General features: G+C 46.4%; 2 protein-coding genes across 2 annotated transcripts in view; one reads left to right on the forward strand and one right to left on the reverse strand.

The window, feature by feature from the left end:
* Positions 1-2,200: 2,200 nt before the first annotated feature.
* On the reverse strand, positions 2,201-15,697 carry SLC16A3 (solute carrier family 16 member 3). The gene is made up of 5 exons (XM_069872590.1): positions 15,625-15,697; positions 7,284-7,527; positions 6,889-7,032; positions 5,252-6,019; positions 2,201-4,287 (listed from the first exon to the last, which is right to left on the reverse strand). The coding sequence occupies exons 2-5, from the start codon at positions 7,504-7,506 to the stop codon at positions 4,001-4,003; spliced, it is 1,422 nt and encodes a 473-aa protein (XP_069728691.1). The 5' UTR covers positions 7,507-7,527; positions 15,625-15,697; the 3' UTR covers positions 2,201-4,000.
* Positions 10,486-24,721, forward strand: part of CCDC57 (coiled-coil domain containing 57) — a 44,822-nt gene continuing 30,586 nt past the window's right edge. Inside the window, exons 1-3 of the mRNA XM_069872923.1 lie at positions 10,486-10,929; positions 11,831-11,909; positions 14,943-15,213. Of these exons, the coding sequence (XP_069729024.1) occupies positions 10,486-10,929; positions 11,831-11,909; positions 14,943-15,213 (794 nt within the window). The remainder of the gene's footprint in view (positions 10,930-11,830; positions 11,910-14,942; positions 15,214-24,721) is intronic.

Genomic DNA, 24,721 nt, shown 5'->3' on the forward strand with positions numbered 1-24,721 from the left:
TAGCTTTAACTCATTATTGCTTATTGTCTAGTAAATAGGGAAACTGTTCTATTCTACTGGGCCTTTTCCATGTTTGATATATAGAGATACATACATAAATACATATATATATATGCACACACATACACACCTCTATATTTCCTGTGTGTTACAGGCATTCACACACACCCTCTCCTTGCAGCAGGAAAATAGGGGCCGAAGATCCATGACTTGATCAAACATACAATATTTTAACCCTAAATCCTATAGGACACAATTTATAGAATGTACAGGGGGGTAAAAAGCTTCTAAACCTGTGCTAGGCTGTGCACTAGAAGACTGTTCATTGGGGAATAATCTATAAAAACTAGCAGGTGGTGTAGAGCATTACACTCAGATGTTTGGCCCTTGTGGTTTTCACTTGGTTTGCTGTCTCTGAGGAAATTGCGTCAGTTCCCAGAGCATAGTAGGCAAAGGCAAATGATAACCTTGCTTTTGGGATGCTTGGGAATTCAGTCATACAATTACCTGTCTTCCCTTTCCCCTTTTCTTCCCTTTTCTTTTTCCGAGTCGCAACATTTTAACCAGGTGAAGGTTGAAGAAAGGTTCAGCCAGGGAGCTGTTGCACAGACCTGTTGTGCTTGCAGTCGGTGTCTCTCTAGCAGCGCTTCTCGGCTCTGACCACGCGCATCCTTGATATGAAAGAGAACATCTCACAAACCGCCCTGAAGGGGATCTCGGTGGTGATTAAGGAAATACTAAAATACCTGCAGGGGTTTAAAAGCAATTCTTTGCGAATTTACAGAAAGCAGAGGTAACAAGAAGCCAGGCAAGCCTTGCCAAGAGACAGGGTTCCAACACAGTCCTCTCTCTCTCTACCTCAAGTTCCTTGCTGGTGTTCTAAGACAGCACTAAGACCCAGAGAACCTAAGGACTTGCTGCTTGCCTTTAACATCTAGGGGCAGGAGGTGGGTCAGTCTGTAAGACAGGAGCTCAGTGTGAAGCTCTCTGTGGCCGTGTTGGTAGGAGCAGTCGGGTTTGCGCCTCAGCACAGCCCAGAACACTGGCCTGCGGCTCTCCAGGCGTCCTGCATGGGGGTTTCCTTCCCATCAGTACAATCTCTTCCCAAGGAAACGAAGGCAGCTGGGTAGAGGGAGGAGCAGAGGGCTAGACACACCTGGATGTCACCCCCGAACGTGACAGTGTGGAAGCAGGGAGCTTAACTGGCTCCAGAAGTACCCTCAAGGCTGCCAGTTTTGATGTTGGTAAGAGATCCGCGTCAAGAGTTTCTCATCTCTCTGCTGATGCTTCTTGTGAATAATGAAAATGGTAAAAGATTTTATTGCCTGCTTAGCAAATTAAATTCCACCCCTTATTTCTCTGAGGCCGTAAGATAATTTGACCTCTGCCGTGCGGTGACACCTGCTCTCCCCGATGCTGCGGTCACTCGTGGGTCTGTGCTGACAGGAGCACTGGTGTCCTGCTCAGAGCGGTTCATCTTTGAGTCAAGGGAAAGGACTTGTGTCCAACGAGAGACGTTCTGCCAAGAGCAGGCTTTCTTCAGAAATTATTTATGGTGCCTTTTGAAAGATATTTCCCTCATCTTAACCGCTTCCTCTTCTGCCCCATTAAAATAATTGTAACATAACCTTCTTGAGGCCAGCTTAAGCATGAAGGTATTGTGTACAGAAAATGAAATAATCTGCAGTCAGTGTGATAAACCCAGTGTGATAAACCCAGATTTTTGAGATGTTACCGTCTAGGCAGCTTGCAGAATGTACAGAATCTTAAAATCGTGCCAAAACCTGAGGGCAAAGCAATAACCATTTAGTTCTGTGCAAAGAGCACAGCATTATCTAGCAAATAAATCTGTTGATGGAAACCCACAGTAAGACAAAAATGGCTGTTTGAGAATCTGAATTCACCTTGGGCAAGGTTCCTAGTTTTTGCTTTTTGAAACAGAACAGGGAACTGGAATCTGAAAGCTATATCAGGGCTTTGTGAATCATCTGAAACAGCCTCCAGGGATATAAACTGATCCGTGGATTCCACTTCCCTCTTACCCTTTCATACGGTGGCCTTTCTGGAACAGGCGGTGTTGTGTTCCAACTACTGATTTAGTCTTTAGATGAGTGATAAAGTTCTTATAACTAGGACGTGCCAGCCCGATTCCTGCTGCTAAATTAAGAAAAGCTTTTAAAGTAATGCATTCTATGCGATATAAAAATAAACAGTTTATTCAGTGCAGCATCCATTGTTTTTCAAAATCACTCAAAAAAAAAAAAAAAAGTCACGATCCTAACTTTTCAATCTCTGTGCAAGGTTGTCCTGACAGTGTCCAACCATTCTGAAAACCACCAGGATGGAAACTGGTATCCAAAAGATAGGGAATGGCTCGCGGTTTTGGCATTTTGTTGGATTTACTGTACATTTCTGTTAAAAACGGTCCAGTATGTAACAACTAATGTTATTTTTAAAAGAGATGCGGGGATTTAAGGGATCGTGGTCTCTAAGTTTTCAGTTATTAAGCAGAATAATTTTGGCACCTGAAAGCCAATGTTCCTTTGCTACTAACAAACTGGATCTGGAACGATCAGTCTGTTTAGAAGATTGTTACTGCAGTCACAAAACCTAGAGAGCTTTTAAGGAACCAGAAGGTGGGCTGCGGTAACATGATTCTGTATTAGAAATTACACTTCTTGAACGTGTTTGAGTAGGAAAAAAAAGAACATACAGAGTGCCTTCCTTTTCCCTTTCTTTTCTGTTCAGCGTCCTCACAATGAATCTTTTCCCTTTCGGTGTTTCTTCAAATGCGCTGTCCCTGCCTTGTCTGATCGGTTTCTGCTCCTCCTTTCCTACACCAGTGTCAGAGAAGATGTAAGGACTGGCCAGAGACTCCCTGTTCTGTTTGAGCACTGAGGAGCTGACCCCGTTCTCGGCTGGTCCTTGTCTATCGCTGTCATCAACGTGATCAACAGTTCTGACAGGTTTCCTCAGCCAGCAGGAATAGCACCTTGAACTTAAGCAAAAGGATAGGGATGAGGGATAAACGTGAGGGTGAGGGAGTTAAGACCTTCTTATGTTGCTAACGTGGCATTTCAGAGGTGGCCAACGCATTTCAAAAGATCCAGGCGCTTCCCTCAGTCCAACCCGCTATAGGTCAGCGGGAAGCTTATGCTATTTTCTTACATACAAAGTGGACACTCAAAAGATTCTACTGAGCCTAAAATCCGTTTTCTCCCTCTTCCTTGTAATATTTTTCAATGCTGCAGGGAAACTACTGCAAACCATGTGAGCACAGGCTAACTTTGCTTACGGTCTGTCAGGAACAACTCTGCTCGTTTTATTTCCTTCCAGTGCTGCCTCAGCACCACTGGTGGGATCTGCTGAGGGTCTCTCACGTGCTTTCCCACGTACAGCATTTCCAGGTGACACTTACAAAGAGTACAGGCTTGGACGAAACTCAGAAATACATTTACATAATCAAAGCAACAGATATTATCAAAATTAAATTAGGGCTGAGCCGATTCATCTAAAAAGCTAAAAAAGTAAGAAATTCAAAAACCTAATGGAGACCTTTAAGTTCCTGAGATTTTTGTCCATCTCAAACTTTTTCCCCTTCACAAAGAACGCAGAAAGGGAAATGATGTTTAGCCACACAACACAGCGATTTCACCAATACTGTCTGAAAACAAACATATAATTCTGCTTTTCTTAAAATATATTCTTCCTATATCTCTTCCAAGTGAGCAGTTTCTGGTGATGCATAGCAAGACTCGACTTGTGTTTATAAAAGCTTTTTAAGTTTACATAAAAAGTACAACCACAATGCTTCACCTTTCACTGATAAAGCTAATTTTCCGATAAAAGGTTGTCTAGTTATTCAGCTTCCAGAGACCTGATGAGCTGACTGGCCTCCATTAATAAAGCAGATGGCCCAGCCCTAAACTAGTTCTATTTCTAAAATAAATAGTGTTGAAAATCTTTATTTTCTAAACACTTTGTTGGTTTTCTGTCATGCTCACACACAGGTTTCTGGGTTAGTTACAACTTCGCCATTCTTTTCAGGCTCATCTTTCAGAAACTGCTCCACTTCAATAGAGTCCACCTTGGCATCTTCAGGAGTTTTGTCTTCAGATTTGTTTAATTCTTCTCTTTCTGCTGCTTCCTCTTTTGTATGTGGTTCTTCTGGCTTTTTCTTAATGCAGAAGAAGTTTCCAAAGGCCAAGACCAGTGCTGAGGTGGTAACTTCAATTCCAGCAATAATAAAAACAAACATGTACCTCTGTGTTGCATCCAAGAGTTTTCCTGAAAAAGACAACATTGCAGGTAATTAACAAAAATTATTCTCTTGTAATGATTTTTTTTCTGCTTTTTCTAGACATTTCAAGGATTCCTGCCTAGAAGCACCATGACTGCCTAAGCAAGTGTTTTGAAACAGCATTTGAGTATTTCTCAATTCTCTCAATTCAGTTTAACATTCACTGATTTTAACTCACATCCTGAAACACACCCTCCCCTGCACACACAGAGCCAGGCAGTTCAACTGAAATAAAACACTTCATGCTTTTTAGCGTCTGGAATAATAAACATTTTATGGCAGTGAACTGGTAGAGTTTGAGGGGAGGAGCGTTCAGTTCAGGGACAGTAACATTTATGTCCTTTGATTAGTAATTCATTTGTAATTATGAATTCAAATTGATTAATTTGAATATTTTGTATCGTACCCTTATTCTTGGGTTTGAGCTGTGCAACAGAAACAGCTGACCTTAGTTAAAACTGTCCAGTTTTATAGCCCTCCTCTTTTTTCCTCTTTCTTCTGACACTTCTCTTCTTCCTCCAAATCTACCATGGGCACAGAGAATCTGTCCTAGTGCTTCCCAAACAAAACTGACAGGTTTCATGTTCTGAATTGTAACTCTAGAGAGCCTGAACTTCACAAAAGTTATTCACTGTGTGTAAAACATCTCATACAATTTTAGCTATCTGCTAGTAAGAGGTTCAGAGTAGCTTTCAGTGGAGAGAGAGCATCTCCAGATGGCAATCCAACCAATCCTGAAACAGATCCAAGAAGGAAAAGACTCATCCCACTCTGTCTTGGACTATTTCAGCTTCTAACTGCAGGAAGTCATTGAAGCATGTGCAACACTAGCACAATGCACACTGCTCGAGTGGCTGGTACTGTCTTTTTCTCTGCTCCTGTATCATAAAATCTGTTTAAGTGGATGCAACGCAAATGATTTTGAATCGTGAACAAAATGGAAGCACTTACCCGCAGATGGGGGACCAATGAGAACGGCCATAGCTTCTGCCAGGAGCACTAAACCAATAGCGCTGGAGAACTTCTGAGTACCAACGATGGCCATGAGAACTTCAAACTGAAGAGCACCTACCATTCCATAAGAAATGCCAAAGAAAATGCAAAAGACCACCAGGCCACCATAATCGACAGACATGGAGCCCATGAGATCTGTAAAGCCATTGAAAATCATGGCAAAGCTGAAGAGGTAGACGCAGCGTGGTCTGACCCATTTAAGACCAGCTATCATTCCACAAATGGGCCGAGCAAAGATATCAATGAATCCCAGAATAGTCAAAAGAAAAGCTGCTTTGGTGTCTGGATACTTTAAATCCTTAGCATAACTCACAACAAAAACTGGGGGAACAAAGAGACCAAGCACCATGATAGATGCTGCAAGTGTGTAGATCACAAATCCACCATCTTTAAATACGCTAAAATCCAGAAGTTTTTTCTTCGCTTTCTTCTCAGCTGGTTCTTTGGTAGCTTCAGCCTTTTTGGGTGGCTCCAAAGGTCTCATTAATGCTCCGCACACACAGCAGTTGAGCAGCATCCCACCCAGTATGAGGAACCCTCCTCTCCAACCGTACTCGTGTTGTAGGATCTGCCCCAACGGTGAAAGCGCACAGAGAAATACGGGACTCCCAGCAGCAGACAGCCCGTTGGCTAAGGGACGGCGCTTGTCAAAGTAGCGATTTAACATGATGAGAGAAGGCTGAAAGTTCAGTGCCAGCCCCAAACCTGTAACAGAGGGTACATAAACATCAATACTGACCTACAATATCACCATATAAAAAAAAAAAAGTCTAATTACAGTTTTTCTCATTCGTGATCTGAGAAAAGAGTTTTATTTCAAATGGACAAACGAAGTCAAAGATAACATTTTTAAAAGCATTCCACCTGCCATAATATTCTGGTACTCTATGGTCACACTTCAGTGATTACAGCAGTAGCTATAAAGCATACCAGAAAAATTAAAACGACAGTTTAATTCCACATTTATCTGCCATGTTCATAACATCTGGATGATTCTGGTGGTTTAGGTGTTTGTCACTTATACAGAATTTCTGGGCCCCTCACCACAAGAAGGATGTTGAGGCTCTGGAGTGAGTCCAGAGACGAGCAACGAAGCTGGTGAGGGGGCTGGAGAACAGGCCTTATGAGGAGCGGCTGAGAGAGCTGGGGGTGTTTAGCCTGGAGAAGAGGAGGCTGAGGGGAGACCTCATTGCTCTCTCCAACTACCTGAAAGGAGGTTGTGGAGAGGAGGGAGCTGGGCTTTTCTCTCAAGGGACAGGGGACAGGACGAGAGGGAATGGCCTCAAGCTCCAGCAGGGGAGGTTCAGGCTGAACATTAGGAAAAAATTTTTCACAGAAAGGGTCATTGGGCACTGGCAGAGGCTGCCCAGGGAGGGGGTTGATTCACCTTCCCTGGAGGTGTTGAAGGGACAGGTGGATGAAGTGCTGAGGGACATGGGTTAGTGTTTGATAGGAATGGTTGGACTCAATGATCCAGTGGGTCTCTTCCAACCTGGTGATTCTATGATTCTATGATTTCAACCTACAGCTAAGACAGGAGCTAACTCATTTTCAACCACACACACACTACTTACCAGTAATCACACCTGCTGTTAGATAGATCTGAATGATGCTCGTGCAGAAGGAGGCGATCACCATCCCCATGGAAGCAAAAAGGCCTCCCACCAGCATTACGGGGCGACAGCCGAAGCGATTGACGCATACGCTGCAGAGTGGACCTGGGCAAGAAGAACAAGTTGTTAGGATAAACCGATTTTTGCCATTGATTTTGTTCATAGATTTAATTTTATATGCAAACTGGATGTGCTTCAATAACTTTTGGACTTAGGTGATTCATAGTAATTCTTCTTTGGAATGTCTTCCTTGCACACAAGTAATGATAGGCAATCATGATTCATGCTGTAAATGGCTGTATGATTCACAAACAGCACTGCATGATGCAACACTTTTACAACAGAGAAGAACCTACCTGTTCCATAAAGCATGGCCAACAGAATGGAGGAAATCCAGGCAGTGTCACTATATCCAATGTCAAATTCCCGGATAAGTTCTTTAAAGAAGACACTAACTGCCTTAGGAAAGGCATAGGAGAATCCCGTGATGATAAAACAGCCAAAAAGGACAGCCCAGCCCCAGCCTCCATCGGGTGCTTTAACACCAGATGGACCATCATCAGCTACAACAGCTCCCATGATGATGCTCCAGAGTGTTCCCTAAGAAACAAACAAACAAAAAATCTAGTTTAAATACAGACACAGTGTAATTTTAACAATTTGTTCAAGTTAGCCCTTAAAAACTTGAAAAAATACATAAAAATGAGATGCACAGTTGATTTTTAAATGAAAGCCCCTCACAGCTCTCCCACCACCAAAACTGGATTTCAACTAAATCAGTGTTTTACAGAAAACCAGAAACAATCACAGCAGCCCAGAGGTGTTTTTTACTTTCACAACTATGTAAGAACTCCAGCATTAAAGTCGGCAGGATTTTTTGTTCCAAGACCTTGTTATATGAAACTCCCAGAGCAGTCGCTTCAGAGACCTACATGTAAAATCCTGGTGCATCACAAGTATTCTGTGCAACAGTGGACAAATCACCCAGGCTTTTTGTTCCCTGCTGAGGACAGCAACACAGTCCCAGTGCACCAGTATCTTGAAAAGACAGACAGATCCCTTTGAGCTGCTGATGAGCTATCAGTTTTCATGCATCAAGTAAGTACTTAAGCTAAACTGCACTGAAAATCTGCACTGGCTGGTTTTGTGGATGATGGGAGTTACTAACTGCAGCAATGCTCAGCAGCACTGTCTGCCTGAAGCAAATATCTTCCATTATTGTTCTTATCTACATCATCAGGAATTATTTTATATATTTTACTTGATGAATTTCATCTTCCACATCTTCCTGCTTGTGCAGCCACAAGCACCTTTGCATCTAAAAAGTAAAACCTTTTCTCATGAGAATGTCACGCGCTACTCATTAAGGCTGCAGAGTTTTAGAAGAGAGAGAAGGGAGGGAAGACACTGAAAAGGCGGATGAACTATCCTTGTGAGTGCAGAGGAGCGCAGGGAGGTATTGCAGCCCAGCAGCAAGGTTTTTGTAGCCTCTGTGTATTACAGAAGTCTTGAAAATCTTAACATGAGCTTCAAACAAGCTATACATTAACTCTTACATGTACAAAAATTGACCATTTTTTTCTAAATGCAAGGGATTACTCCTACAGGGTCAATGTTTCAGTACGATGGTGCCTAAGAGAGGAGTGCAAGCAAATGATGTGTTCACCACTTCTGCTTTCAGAAGCAGAGCTCTGCGTGGTGATGGTTGTGCACTGGCAATAAGGTAGTTCTTACAGCTCCGTTTCAGAACCAGACTGTGTGGCACAGCAAACTACTCAATGCAGACTTTCCGTGACGACAGAGGATTGTTAATAGTTCTGTCAGAATGTACCTCCTGTGGCATTTAGAGCCGCCCTCCCACTTCTTGGAAGAGATTACTTTATATACGTGGTGCAGAAATAAACCCGGCCGTGCCTATAGCTGTTCTGTTACCCCAGTCTGAACACGGACTGTAAGCCTCACACTACTGGCTTAACCTCTTTTTTTTCTGGAAATCGAATAGAAAAGAATTTGTCTTAAGTCCATACAAGTAGAACCTAAAATGGTTAAGCAAGAAGTGAAACCTTGGTGAAACTAGACAACCGTGTGTTTGCTGCTACGGGTGGCCGATTGCTGTAGGCGTGCGGAAAACACACGGCGTGTGGGACGGGGTGAGTTCTGCACCAGGCTCTGGGGCGCTAAATCAAAGCCTTAGAATCACAAAATCATAGAATCACCAGGTTGGAAAAGACCCACTGGATCATCGAGTCCAACCATCCCTATCAAACACTAAACCATGTCCCTCAGCGCCTCATCCACCCGTCCCTTAAACACCTCCAGGGAAGGTGACTCAACCCCCTCCCTGGGCAGCCTCTGCCAGTGCCCAATCACCCATTCTGTGAAATATTTTTTTCCTAATGTTCAGCCTAAACCTCCCCTGGTGGAGCTTGAGGCCATTCCCTCTTGTCCTGTCCCCTGTCACTTGGGAGAAGAGCCCAGCTCCCTCCTCTCCACAACCTCCTCTCAGGGAGTTGGAGAGAGCAATGAGGTCTCCCCTCAGCCTCCTCTTCTCCAGGCTAAACACCCCCAGCTCTCTCAGCCGTTCCTTATACGGCCTCCTGCCAGTCCTCTGGACACTGGGGTCTGTCTACCCTTCAGAATTGTTTTTCTCAGTAACTCTGGTACGATACAAAGTACATTCTCCAAAAAAAAAGTGTTAATATTTGGTTTTAAACCCAGACAGCGCAGAGCAGGTGCACCAAGTATAATCCTTCACTGGCAGCTCTGTAATATTTAATTACAGAGAAATATTTAATTACATGGAAAGATTTAATTACAGAGAAAATACCAATTCAAGTATCTTGGCTCAAGTGTATAAAGAGAGAAATCGGATGGAAAACCGAAGGAGTCAGGGGGCAGGGGGAATTCATTCCCACTGCTTCAAGTGGTCTGAATGCTTCATTTGGAGTCAATGATTTAAGTATGAGAATTAATTAATAAGTTTTGTTGCAGGTGGTTTGTATGTTTAATTATCTTGTCATATAATGGTTGGACTTGATGATCCAGTGGGTCTTTTCCAACCTAGTGATTCTATGATTCTATAAATCTGTCTTAGACCAAGAGATCATATGCAGACAGTCTCCAGGTATGGAAGAATAACCCGAAAGGATAAACACTCCCTTAGAGCTGCAAGAATTTATCGATATGCTTAATATTTATCGATATGTCTTGTAAGATGTAGCTGGTTTAGGTCAGGAGAGAACTGAAGGGAGTCTCTGGACACGGCTGAATAACTTAAAAAATACATTCTTCAGGGATTTACACAGTTCTTGGTCTAAAACTAGTATATCTACAACTGCTTTTGTACAACATGTCTTATCGAGAAGAGCATCTGATGCTGATATATAACAGGATAGCAACTTATAACAAATAATCTCTTCCTTCACGTCCGATTCAGCGCTGAACAGCCGAATATTATTGTCTTTGCCTCTTAGACTTCGCCCTTTTCAATACTTCACCACTGAACGAGCCTTTCTCACAAAGTATCAGGGAAAGGTCGTGTAATTTTTCTCCTTTTGAATGAACCACCCGTGGCAACGGAGCACCGGGGCGGGTCTGGCTGGCCAACAGCCCGCGCCAGCCCCTCCGTTATCCCTCGGGGGAGCGGAGGATGCTCCGGGGCTGCCCCTGAACCCCAAATCCAGCCTCCACCCCCCCGGCCCCCCGGCCCCTCAGGCCCCGCTGACGCGCGAAGGCGCCGGGGCCGCCCCTGCAGGGCGCGCGCGCGCCGCACTGAGACGTGCAGGACGTGACCGGGGCTGGGCGGGCGGGGGCGCTGACGTCACGCCGCGGAGGGCTCCCTCCGCGCAGCAACCCCCCCCCTCCGCCGGCGCGGGGCGGAGGGAGACGCGGGGTTTGAGGCCGGCGCGCTGCGGCTCCGTGAGGGGAGGCGGTGGCTTCGAAACGCGGCTGCGGGCAAACAGCGGCAGCCGTTCGGTTAAGAGTTTCTTCCCTGTGAGAGCGGTGAGGCACCGGAACAGGTGTTCTTGAAGTCATATAGTCTGTAAACTCAAGCCATAGGGAAGGGGTTAAATCCACAGAAATACATTGTATAAACTGCCACATAGAAACGAGTTCTCTGCCTTGGAGAATTGTGGTGACCCAGGGAAGTGGTGGCTGCCCCACCCCTGGAGGGGTTCAAGGCCAGGTTAGATGGGCCTTGGAGCAACCTGATGCAGTGGGAGGTGTCCCTGCGCGTGGCAGAGGGGTTGGAACCAGATGGGCTTTGAGATCCTTTCCAACTCAAACCTTCCTGTGTTTCTATGATTCTTTGTGTCACGTCTGGCACCTCATCTGGCTGAAAATCACCATAAACCCACACACCAGTTCTTCCAACGTCATCCATTCAAACTGCCTGTGAACATCAGTCCTGCACGTCTGCCTGACTCCATCAGCAGCCGCTGCCAGCACAGCAAAATGAAAAGACCCAGCGCGAGTCCGGTATCTGCAAACACAGACAAAGGTACCTTCATGCAGGGCACCTCGCTGGGCCAGCCAGCACCCACCCCACGGAGCAGCAGGGATGCTCCCACGTGCAACGTGCAAAGGAGCATTCACCTCAACAGTGGTCGGGTCCCAGATTATTTGGCTTCATCCAGTTCAGGGACACTGCCCAAGCCTGCCAGGACCGCTGGCTTTGCTTTCTGCTCCTGCTGGCTCAGCCCTGTTTAGAGGGAAAGGATTACAACCGGCGGCAGCACGGGTTCAGCATCCCCACCACAGACATGGCAGCATTGTCAGTATTGATTCCAGATGCCTCTTATCATAAATAGGTTCTTGCTTTGCAAACGTGTAAAACAAAGTGAGCAATGTAGGTAAATCTGTGGAGTTTCATGCTCCTGAGCCTATCTTCCTATTACCACAGAAAGTAACACGGGACGGATCCCTCAGGAGGAAATATGAGGTGGAGCACTTCCCATACGAGGACAGGCTGAGGGAGCTCGGTTTGTTCAGCCCGGAGAAGAGAAGGCTCTGAGGAGATCTTACAGCGACCTGACAGGGGCTACAAGAAAGCTGGGAAGGGGCTGTTCACAAAGCCTTGTAGTGATAGGGCAGGGGCAATGGGTATAAACTGGAGAGGGGCAGAGTTAGACTAGACATAAGGAGGAATTTCTTCACTATGAGAAGGGTGAGGCCCTGGCACAGATTCCCCAGGGAAGTTGTGGCTGCCCCATCCCTGGAGGTGTTCGAGGCCAGGTTGGATGGGCCTTGGGAAGCCTGATCCAGTGGGAGGTGTCCCTGCCCATGGCAGGGGCGTTGGAACCAGATGGGCTTTAAGGTCCCTTCCAACCCAAACTATTCTATGATTCTGTGATTGTAGTTAGCATGGTGGGTGGTGCGTCCAAAGTAATGGTGCGGTGTATATAAAAGGAGAGCATTTGTCGTATAAAAATGAGCAGAGAGAAACGGCAAGTATCTAATACTGGTCTTCAGCCAATACCCTTACTTGAACCATATCAGTGTGGGAAGGAAGGGAGGCCAAGTAATATGGCCAGCAGCATGGGAAGGAAGGACATTTGTGGGTATGCAGGCTGATCTATATACAGCTTGAGAACTTCCTCAGAATTAATTTGGTTTAACTATGGCAGAAATCTACTCAGCCTTGAATTCCTAGGATAGAAATAAATAACGGTTATCAAAAAGAAAACATGAACTTTCACGTAGGGAACCCAGTTTAGACTGGAATTCAGTCTGGAATCCCACTAGGTGGGGAACTGCAATTACAAAATGAGGAGGACAGTCTAGGCTGAGCAGGGTAGAGATCTTCCTTCAGTTTCTTATCTGTAAAACGAAGAGAATCATGATTCTCTCTTCAGAAGGTGCTGGGAGTATGGATGTACTGGAGAGCATACATTGACCCATACTGCACTAACAGGAGTCATAAACCTCCTGTATTTGCCCAAGACTATTAAGATCTAAGCAGACTAAACAGAAGATGTATGCTATCCTCGGGTTTGAGTGAAGAAGCCCAAAACTAACCAACTCTACTGAAATTTTGCAGGAAATGATCCCTGCAAAAATAATTTTATTTTATATCCTCCAAACCCTGGCTATAGCCCTCTACGTATCAAACAACTACCGTTTCCATTCACATCACTGACATCTGCCTGTGCAGCATGACTTTAACTCTTTCCTGATGCTCTAAAGCACTAACGCATAGTTCTTTAATTTGCATTTTATTTACTACAACTCATCCTTAGGCACTTTGTACAAACTGTTTTGATGGGCCGTGGATATGACACAGTAGCTTATTTCTTGTGGCTTATCTGCTTAAACATCAGCCAGTTGTATTACACATTCATTTCCAAAGGCTGCTGCGAACTCCTGTTCCCTAAAAAATCATTACCCTATTTAGCAACGCCTGCCCTGCCCTCCTGTCCTGCCCGCAAGGCCCGGCAGTGACATTCACTCTCCCATTTGGCCTCCTCTGTTTTATCACAGACAGTTTTCCGCTTCCGATGCATCTCCCTTTCTTAAGGGTTTGCCAGTTTTCACCATTCTCCCATCTCTCTTGCAAAATTCCTAGGATAAACCACTCAGTAATACTGTGCTCTCTTAGCTGTCCGTGATGTTCCGTACCAACACTTACTATTAATCAATCTCCAGCCCCTACTTAGCCTCAAACCATTTTAGTGTTCCCTGCTACAGCACACTTAGGAATCTCCATCACAAGTTCCCAGCAGCCTGCAGTGACACAGTGAATCCACGCTGCCATTTTATGTGTAGCAAATAATTCTAACCAGTGTAGATTCTGTTATTTGGGTAAAGTGCTCTACAAGGGAAGTTGTGCTTATTGATTTTTTTTTTAAATTTATTTTTATAATGAAAACATTGCAACCCTGTTCTTTATATTATCTGGGAGGAGCAGATTATATTATTGTTTTGGTTTCCTGTTTTAATTTTCCCTTAATGAGCATGGTTCCAACAAGTACCCTTATCTTACACTGGGCCATAAGGAAAAGAATAAGCCACAGATTTGCATACTAACTTCTCATTTGAGGAAGTATAAATGTGACATTCTTCTTAACAAGGAATAGCTTTTTTAATCTCAAGATAAATACTTGCATAAGTATTCTCTTTAATTAGAAACACAACAGTAACTTAACAGTTTGATCCAAACAGGTACCGCCTTCAAAACAAATACACTAGTTCTATGGCGACAGCATTGCCAGCCTCCCTAGTTATTGTCTGTGCAGCAAATGCCTGTTTTTCTGGAGAAGTGGAGTTATTTTTCTGAAGCTTATGGCTTTCCTATACCACCTCCATTACCACAAGGGCAATAATGTCAGCATCACAGCGGCACCTTAAGACCAGACAGCACGCGCCGTTTCTCTGCACAGAAAAAGTGACAAATGTGCCTTCAGTTTTGTTTGAATTATCCGGCTGCTTTCCGTGTGCATTCAAAAATAGAACTAGCAGAATCCCAACTTCAGACGGACACTTACAAGTCATTCTTCATGTATCATGAAAATTTATTTCAGCCCTAGAGCTACAGTAGCTTTGCAATGTGTCAGAGCGTTAGAAAAACAGAAATTCTGGGCAATTTATAGTAGAAAATTGTCCTTATTTTGTCTAGCACAAACCCGAAAACTAACAGAGCTAGACAAATGCTAATTAGGGATCCTGTCCTGTCATCAGCTGGACATCTGCACTTATTTTTGTGGGACACCATGAACTCCCCTGACACAAAGCGCTGGGGCGCACGTGCCCTGTACCCCAAGACGGTTGGCGCACGTAGCCGCGGTGGGAACAGCTCATCCTGCTGCGAGGTGTCCTTTTACACAATCACTTGGGACAGTGCAGCTGCGTAACATGGTGTCCTACGTCCAGAGACGTCAATTCGGTCATAATTTAAATCGTCGGTTTAATATTATTATTTTTTTTTCCGATTTCCCTAGAGTCCTGTTTCCAGCCGGCCCCCAACAGGTGTATTCTACAGAAGGATTTACATTTTCGCACCGCCACGCCTTAACCAGCCGCCGCTCCCTTCGAAATAAACATCGCAAAACCACCCGAGCCTCCGCTCCGCCGCATCCCAAACCGAACCGTTTTCCCACGGATTCGTCCCAAAAGCGCGGACCCGCCGCCCCCCGGGAACCTCGCGGGGAGGCAGTTGGGTGGCCGCGATCCCACCTCGCCCGTTTCTTCTCTCCACACGGCAAGACGGAGACCTGTTCACGTGGAGCCGGAGCGAAAACAAGGGCTCCTTCCCGAGGGATGCGGAGGAGCGCGGCCGGGAGAACAAAGGTGGGGAGAACCGCGCGGCCGGCACCGGGGGGGCCGCGGGATTCGCCCTCCGGGGCTCCGCATCGAAAGGGGCGAGACGCTCGGTACCGGCGCGGCGAGGGCAGGAACAAAGCCCGAGCGGCCGCCACGCGCTCGGGGACCGGCGGCACCGGCGGGGGGGGGAGTGCGGGGTGCGGACAGCGGGGCTCGGCCGCCAGCACCGCTCCGCGCCCGGACAGCGCCGGGGCCGCTCGGGAGAGAACGCGCCCCGCGGTGGGGGACCGCGTCTCGCCCACCGCCCGCGGCTCCGCACCCGCGGAGGCCCCCCGGAGCTCGCTCGGTCCGCTTCACCCGCCCCCCCCGCGCTGACCTCGACGGTCGCGCCCAACAGAGCGCTCCGCCGCCCCGCGCCCGCCGGCCGCGCCTCGGTACCTGAGTCCCGTCCCGCGCCTCGGCGTGAGGATGCTGCCCGCGCTCCCCGAGCCGCCCGCGCAGGACCCGCCCCGCGCCCCGCCCCGCCCCCGCCGCGCCCGCGGGGCTCCGCCGCCACGTGACCGCTTCCCGCCGCGCCCCGCGGAGCGGCCCCGCTGCTCCCGCCGAGACCGGGGGGGCGGGACGGGATGCTGCCCCGCACAGAACCAGGGCGGGGTGGGGTGGGATGGATAGAAGGGGAGAGAATGGGATGGGATGGGATGGGATGGGATGGGATGGGATGGGATGGGATGGGATGGGATGGGATGGGATGGGATGGGATGGGATGGGATGGGATGGGATGGGTAGAAGAGGAGAGGGTGGGATGGGATGGGTGGAATGGGATGGATAGAAGAGGAGAGGATGGGATGGGATGCTGTCCCGCACAGAACCAGGGCAGGGTAGGGTGGGATGGATAGAAGGGGAGAGAATGGGATGGGATGGGATGGGATGGGATGGGATGGGATGGGATGGGATGGGATGGGATGGGTGGAATGGGATGGATAGAAGAGGAGAGGATGGGATGGGTAGAAGAGGAGAGGGTGGAATGGGATGGATAGAAGAGGAGAGAATGGGATGGGATGGGTGGAATGGGATGGATAGAAGAGGAGAGGATGGGATGGGTAGAAGAGGAGAGGGTGGAATGGGATGGATAGAAGAGGAGAGAATGGGATGGGATGGGTGGAATGGGATGGATAGAAGGGGAGAGAATGGGATGGGATGGGTGGAATGGGATGGATAGGAGAGGAGAGGATGGGATGGGATGGGTAGAAGAGGAGAGGGTGGGATGGGATGGGTGGAATGGGATGGATAGAAGAGGAGAGGATGGGATGGGATGGGTGGAATGGGATGGATAGAAGAAGAGAAGATGGGATGGGATGCTGTCCCGCACAGAACCAGGGCAGGGTAGGGTGGGATGGATAGAAGGGGAGAGAATGGGATGGGATGGGATGGGATGGGATGGGATGGGATGGGATGGGATGGGATGGGATGGGATGGGATGGGATGGGATGGGTGGAATGGGATGGATAGAAGAGGAGAGGATGGGATGGGATGCTGTCCCGCACAGAACCAGGGCAGGGTAGGGTGGGATGGATAGAAGGGGAGAGAATGGGATGGGATGGGACGGGACGGGATGGGTGGAATGGGACGGATAGAAGAGGAGAGGATGGGATGGGATGGATAGAAAGGGAGAGAATGGGATGGGATGGGATGCTGCCCTGCACAAAGCTCACACAGGGTGAGATAGGATAGGATGCTGCTGGTGTGCATGCTGCCCCACACAGAGCCCAGGCAGGATGGGATGGGGTGGGGTGGGATGCTTCCCGTGTGCATGCTGCCCCGCACAGAGCCAGGGTGGGATGGAGTGGGATTCTGCCCTGCACTAAGCCCAGGTGGGGTGAGGTAGGATAGGATGCTGCCTGTGTGGATTCTGCCCCGCACAGAACCCAGGCAGGATGGGATGGGATGAGGTGGGATGCTTCCCGCATGGATGCTTCCCCGCACAGAGCCAGGGCGGGATGGAGTGGGATTCTGCCCTGCACTAAGCCCAGGCGGGGTGAGATAAGATAGGATGCTGCCCAGCAAAGAGCCCGGGTGGAATGGAATGGGTTGCTGCCCGCGTGGATGATGCCCCAGCTGCCCAGAGGAGCACAAGCGGGGCGATGGATTTAAATGCACAGGTTGGCTGCTGTCACCGAGGTTTGTTCTGTGCTGCTGTTTCTGTTTTCCAGGGAGTGATAACAGTTTCTTCCTTGACTCCTTACATAAGAAAGGCTTTGTGAGCTTCTTTTTTTTCTTCCTTCTTTTTAGTCATTTTGATTGTGATCTTTTGCGTTCTTCATGTAATTTACAGGCTTCCCTCCTCATCCTCTACCAAGGGAGCACCCCCTGCAAATGCACCTGCTAAATTTCCTTGTACATCCAGATGGAGTGAGCTTTCTGCATTGATCCACTGTGACTCTACTGCTATTCATATAAATGTTGGATTATAACACTGAATGCGCGTTGATATTGCTGTTATTTATCATCCATGGGCTTCTAAAGTGCAGTATAGAAAGCAGCACTCCTTAGGCGACTTGGGGCTTTAGGAAATTCAGGAGCAAGCGCTCCACTTTGTCTGCTTACAGCATACAATCCAGTGTATAGGGAAAGGATTGTCTCTCTGTACTCGGCACTGTTGAGGCCACATCTCAAATTCTGTGTTCAGTTTTGGTCCCTTCACTATAAGAAAGACATCTGGAGCACATCCAGAGAAGGGGAACAGAGCTGGGGAAGGGTCTGGAGCCCAGGGGTTCTAGGGCTGTTTAGGCTGGAGAATAGGAGGCTGAGAGGAGACCTCATTGCTCTCTACAGCTCCCAGAAAGAAGCGTGCAGTCTCTTCTTCCAATGAACAAATGATAGGATGAGAGGAAATAGCCTCAGGTTGTGCCAGGGGAGGTTTACACTGGATACTAGGACATGTTACTTCACAGAAAGGGCTGTCCAGGACTGGAACAGACTGCCCAGGGCAGTGGTGGAGTCACCATACCTGGAGACATTTTGGAGAAGCATAGATGTGACGCTTGAGGACATGGTTTAGTGGTGGAATTGGCAGGGTTAGGTTTACAGTTGGACTTGATGATCTTTAAGGTCTTTTCCAACTAAATCTGTGAATCCTACCACCTCTGTGGAAATACACAGGGGTAGGGTTCTAAATAGATGAGGATAGGCAGGATATAGTATTGTCTTGTGAGAGCTATGGTGTTGCATAGATTAGTAGCTTCCGATATTTTAGAAGCTGCTCACTGAAATCAGGTATTACAGAGGGAGACTCTGAAACACTTTTGACACTGTAGGAATGTTTTTTTCCCCGGCACACTACATTTGCTTTGGCTTTTGATGCAGTTTTGCTGTAGTACCCATTTGTACCTGCTCAAGGATTCATTATGATTACGTGCAAAGGTAAGTGAGGTTGAGTTGTTTCTTTTGGGTAACAGCCAGTGCACTGCTAATCTTAAAGATAAGTAAAACCAGTATTTGACCATAACTTGAGTTTAGGCTATTGGCTTACAAGCTACATGAAGATACTTGCAGAAGAGCAGAACCCACTGATTCTTACGGAGTTTCTGAAGTAAGCAATGCAGTACCTGAGGCCCAGCAAAAACTGGTGGAGTTTTGCAGCTGAAGAAATTTTTACATGTCTTTACAGGTAATCTTGGTTCTCCAGGAAAAGGAAGTATGATCTCTATTGCCAGTCCCAGAGTACTGGAAAAACTCCTACACTTTTCGAGGAGGAGACTGTTTTATTTGTCATGACCTCACCCACCCTCTGACTGTAATTTCGTAAGGATGATACTTCCGTCTTGCAAAATCTTGCTTTGTTACTCCACTTTACTTGAATCATCACAGAAATGTATAGCCAGCAGTAGAATTTTTAATTCAAACCCTAGAGGTATGTACTTTGTGAAGATATTTTCAGGAGGGACAGAGGTGCCTAGGAATGGAGAGGCACAATAGTGAAAGTGAAGCTGGCATCCCCGGAGGGATTTAAAAGATGTGTAGATGTGGTGCTTAGGGACGTGCTTTAGTGGTGAACTTGGCAGTTGTAGGTTTACAGTTGGTCTTGATGATGTTACAGGCCTTTTCTAACCTAAACGATTCTATGATTCTCAAATACCTCAACCATCAGTATATGTTATCGCTACTCAAATGATATAGGAAGTTAAAGAAGGAAAGAAGTGTTAACAAAATGTTAAAAAGACAAAAACAAGGACTGGTATGTCCTTCGCATCTGTCAACATCACCCCTACCAAAGCCTCCATCTCTGCAGCTTAGGCAGCTGAGTGCAACACGTGCTCGCTGATTAGCCTTCAGTTGTAAAACACTCAACATTGTTTAAAAGGTTAGTAGTGTTTCTTCTAGAGGCAGAAGAGTGTCACTGCAGTTGGTTTGTTTTTCAGAAGTAGAAGACCCTGGGCATAGACCAGCTGCTGAGAGAACTGACCTGTGGTCTGCGGTCTCACTTCTGTAGTTGACAGTTCCTACCATTTTTGAAGAACGCATTTTCTGAAAGAGATGTGTTCATAGGGGATGATGTGCCAGGGAAATGACACTCCCCCAACATCAGCACCCAGATCACTGGATTTGATTCAGTATTCAACAAGGCAGTAGTGTAAGTGAACAGAACACAGGGCTGCTGTGCTTGTAGAAGCCTGCACAGATTCTGGATAACCTCATAAACACTTGGAACTGAGACGAAGGCACAACCCCCGTATCTGTTAGGTGGAATTACATTGCCTGTGTTTAAGCATTAAATATGCCACACTACGCTAATGAGTAGAGGGAATATTAAAGTGTAGCGAAGAGAACTCAAAACACAGCAACACCATCTAATTAAAAAAAAGCTTTGAAAAATTCTTCTTTACGGTTCTGATTAAATTGAAAAAAACATTCTGCATCTGAGTATTCATCTATAAATATGCCACTTACTACAGATATTTGCAGAGTGTTGTTAAACTCAAAAGGAATCATTAAAATAGGCAAATTCTTTGTCCAGAGTAGACTGAGAAAGTCTGTTCAGTTTCTTGCGAAAGGGAATGCTTAATAAGAAATAATAATATCATTGTATTATACTTAATAGATACTAGAATCCACTAACCCTCCACTAAAAAGTCCTTCACTCCATAATTCCTTGCCAGTTTCCAAATAAATAAGGATCCTGGTGTGTTCTCTGTTTACATATTCTGTTTGACTTTGTGGCTAGGAAAGCTAATGATATTCTGGATACTGAATAGAAGGGCACATTTTTGGCTTACGGTCAGTCTATTATCTGGGAGGACCCCAGCTTTCTAACTGGTTATTCCTCACCAGCTGCAGGATTTTACATTTTCCTCTGTTGAACATTCTGAGATTTCTAGATCGTTTCCATTAAAAACAGAGTGATGTAGTAAGTTTAATAACTGTTTGCCATTTACAGCAGTAAGGACAGTCAGAGAATGCTGGAAATCTTTGCCTGAACAGGCTTCCAAAAAAGGCAGAAGCAACTGGAGTATTGTTGTTACGGAGGGTAGGTGACATTAGGACAAAGTTTCATTGCTGTGGAACTTAGGGCTTCCCTACCACCTCCTGAGCTGTAGAAAGGCTTCTGTGTATCGTAACGGTTTTTGGTGGTTGCTGCTTCCTGTTCTGAATGCCAGCTGTACTCTTTGCTGTTCCTGCAGTTTGTAAGAAAGTCCCAAATATTACCTTAAAAGTAGCTGTAAACATTTATTCTTATTAAGCTTTTCTAGATTTTTGTTTTTAATGTTGTGGTTTTTTTATTTGCACTTGAATGGAATCTGTTGTATTAATGATGGATTTTGACTGCAGTAATTTTAAGAACGTTAAGAGTAACATAAAACTTTTCAAATGGTTTCCTAAACGGCTGACGTTGCACTGTGCCATGTGTGCAACCCTGCCTTTGAATCAAAAGGTACACGTAGCAAATCATGTAGTACAAAGAGCCCTTGTAAGATCTTTATTGCAGAAGGGCCAGTAATATTCAGAGTTGAGGTTTCAGTAATTCTGTTTCTAACGCAAGTATGAAAATAAGGTCTTGTTATATGACTCTGAAGATTCAGTTGAGGAACATTAACTGTACCTACAAAGATACAGGCTTCAAAAATATGAACCCACAGTTATCATATAGGTAGACATGGAAAAGAGAGATATGGAAATCAAATTCTTCAAGCTTTGATGATACTGGAATTTAAATGTGTCATTTAGTTCCTAAACAACAGCATCCACCTTTCAGAGGGGATCAAAAATTTCTGTGGAGTCCTTTGCAAGCTATAAAGTTGGCCACTTTTACTTACAATATCATCTTTTAAATGGTAGCTCTGAATTTCTATATTTTGTTTATATACTGCATAACAAATACATTCCTCAGGGTTCTGTGGTGTTAAGTTATTTGAAAGAAAGCTGCGCTTGAAAGACTTTCCTGAACCACGTTTTAATTTTTATGTCAAATCAAGCAGACTGTTGTCCATATTCACCTACCGAGTATCTGCATGATGTTTCTCATAAATCTGTTACCCGGCTGTCCAGGCAGGCATCGCTGGAGCGTGCCATGGCTCTCAAGTGGCCGGTCTCTGAGACTGCTTCTCCATAGAAACAAGGATGAGGCTGGCAGGATAAATAGTTTGTGTAATCATAAGTCTTGTCATAGAGCTGGGCCATAATTAGTCAGACATAGCCTTTGGACTGGAAACTTAAAAGTGCTACTGAGACTAGTAGTGTATTTGTAGCCAGGAAATCCCCTGCTTTTCATCTCTGAAATGCAGCATTTTCAGAGGGTGGGTCTATTTTCTTTCTTCTTTTGTGAAGCGACGGAAACGACGTGTAGTGTTGCTGGTTCACAGTGTGGTGATGGGGCCAAAGACTCGTGCTCAGAGGTTGTTACTCTGGACGTGGTTCAAAAGGTGGCTGAAATCTTCCTTTAAGCGTAAATCTGACTGAACTCACTAGTGTTTGATGAGAACAGAAAATCTCTCTTTTCTTAGATGCCTGTTCATTTTTGCTAACAGGGGAAAAGGTTTCCTTTCATTTCCATCTGTGAAGCCAGGACATTTCCTCTATTTATTTTAGGTATAGACAGTTTTCTACATTGATCCCCAAATCCATGCTGTGTAAACTGCAATCTTTTTGATTCGCTGCTAAGATTAAAATTTACCCATTTCACACACTATGAATCACTATAAGCCACCAGTTACTCATTTGGGGAACTAACACGCTTTTAACTACGTGACTGGGGGCTGTCAGAAGGTGCCTTGGAGAAGATGACGGCTAGGTTGAAGTGGTGGGGAGGAAGGGTTGCAAAAGATAAAAGTGATTGATAGGTTAGGCAACTCCAGGCTAAGACATAAAGGAAAGGAGCACAACACCAGTCCAAATGCTGTATGGATTTAGACATTCGCCTACTATGTATTGATTATACTGAGTGCTTTTAGAGGCCACTGCAGGGGATAAACCAGGCTGGGACTTGCACTATAATTTTTCTGTGCTCAGAAGATCTGGAAAATCATTTGAGGCCGTATTTCACTGTGGTGTTTTAAAGCAGAGGTGATTCATATAAACAAATTAACCAAACCAGTGTGAGGTTTACAGTTGGACTTGATGGTCTCAAAGGTCTTTTACAACCTAAACAATTCTGCGCTTCTGTGAAAAACCTTTAGTAATTGTTGTTTTCTAAAATTCTATATAGATACACTTCATGTAGCTAAGAGAAATTTGATTTATTTCAGAAGTCAAATACTCCAGTTGCTTCTGCCTTTTTGGAAGCCTATTTAGGCAAAGATTTCCAGTATTCTCTGACTACCTCTACTGCTGTAAATGGCAACAGTAATTAGATTTACTGCATTACTCTGTTTTTAATGGAAACAATCTAGCAATCTCAGGATGGTCAACAGAGGAAAATGTGAAGTCCTGCAGCTGATTTATTTCAGAAGTCAGATTATTAGTTCCAATTCTACTTTTCAGTAAGAGTTACTGATGGAAATAAACCCCTAATTTCTTTAGATGAGGTGGGGTTAGGAAATACAATTCTCTTCTGATGACCTCGGGAAAGATATGAAAGAACTACTGATAATCTATTTTCTTCAAATTAGTGTACTTCAGATGTAATTCACACAACTTTAAGGTTCTGAAAGGACTGTCAGCTGGCAAAGCCATTTAAATAAACAAGAAAGACGAAAAAGTGAGAGAGCGTTACAGGAAGTTTGCCTCACGCCTTCCAGACAAGCGAGTCATCTTGAGTGACTAAGGGAAAGTCACGCCTTGCATCCAGCTCCTGCGTGAGCTCTCTCTCGTCGCTCCCGTGTAGGCAGTGCTCTGCTTCAGTCGATAAGTACATTTTTTAATAATTAAAAACCTTGGTAGCAGAACTTCTTGGTCTGTGCCACGTAACCTCATGCTGCAGTTGGCCTGAACGCGTTTTAGAAGGATTTTTAATGGGTATAAACTGGAGAGGGGCAGATTTAGACTGGCCATGAGGAGGAATTTCTTCACTATGAGAGGGGTGAGGCCCTGGCCCAGGTTGCCCAGGGAAGCTGTGGCTGCCCCATCCCTCGAGGTGTTCAAGGCCAGGCTGGAGAGGCTTGGAGCCCCTGATCCAGTGGGAGGTGTCCCCGCCCATGGCAGGGGGAGGGACTGGATGGGCTCACAGGGAATGGGAGCTTGGCTCCGTTTCCTCCCATCCCAGCAGCTGTGCCAGAACGAGCCAGCTCGGCAGCTGGGAGGGACCAACGCTGGAGCGGAGGGGGCCAGACGGGGCCGGGCCAGCGCTGATTGGCCCGCCTGGTGGTTCCCATGGAGCCGGGGCCGCCGCGGGGCCGGGGCCGGTCAGAGATTCTATCGACCCCCCGGCGCCCCCGCTCTCCCCGGGGCCGCCTGCGCCCCGCTCTCCTGCCTCCCCGCGGCGCCCTCCGCGGGGCCCCGCAGCCTCCTCCTGGCCTCTCTGGAGGCGTGCAGGGTGCTCCATCCCTGGCCGGGCCTTCCCCCGTGCATGTGGCTGGGGATCCACGTGCGGGAATGGCTTTACCTTGGAAGGGGTAAGATTTAAATCAGACATGAGGAAGAAATTCTTCACCGTGAGGCTGGGGAGGCGCTGGCCCCGGCTGCTCAGGGAAGCTGTGGCCGCCCCATCCCTGTGGGTGCTCAAGGCCAGCTTGGATGGGGCTTGGAACAGTCTGATCCAGTGGGAAGTGTCCCTGCCCATGGCTGGGGGTACTGGATGATCTTTAGGGTCCCTTCCAACCCAAACCGGTCCAGAGTCCAGAGAAGAGCAACGAAGCTGGTGAGGGGGCTGGAGAACAGGCCTTATGAGGAGCGGCTGAGAGAGCTGGGGGTGTTTAGCCTGGAGAAGAGGAGGCTGAGGGGAGACCTCATTGCTCTCTCCAACTACCTGAAAGGAGGTTGTGGAGAGGAGGGAGCTGGGCTCTTCTCCCAAGTGTCAGGGGACAGGACGAGAGGGAATGACCTCAAGCTCCACCAGGGGAGGTTCAGGCTGAACATGAGGAAAAAAAATTTCATGGAAAGGGTC

The sequence above is a fragment of the Phaenicophaeus curvirostris genome, chromosome 19, assembly GCF_032191515.1.
Source record: "Phaenicophaeus curvirostris isolate KB17595 chromosome 19, BPBGC_Pcur_1.0, whole genome shotgun sequence".
NCBI classification, from domain to species: Eukaryota; Metazoa; Chordata; class Aves; order Cuculiformes; family Cuculidae; genus Phaenicophaeus; species Phaenicophaeus curvirostris.

Excerpts from the sequence above, each read along its gene's own strand:
- SLC16A3 (XM_069872590.1), bottom strand. The coding sequence starts at position 7,506 with ATGGGAGCTGTTGTAGCTGATGATGGTCCATCTGGTGTTAAAGCACCC. Across the intron at positions 7,033-7,283 it reads GGCCATGCTTTATGGAACAG|GTCCACTCTGCAGCGTATGC; the intron begins GTAGGTTCTTCT and ends CTTCTTGCCCAG. Across the intron at positions 6,020-6,888 it reads AACAGCAGGTGTGATTACTG|GTTTGGGGCTGGCACTGAAC; the intron begins GTAAGTAGTGTG and ends CCTCTGTTACAG.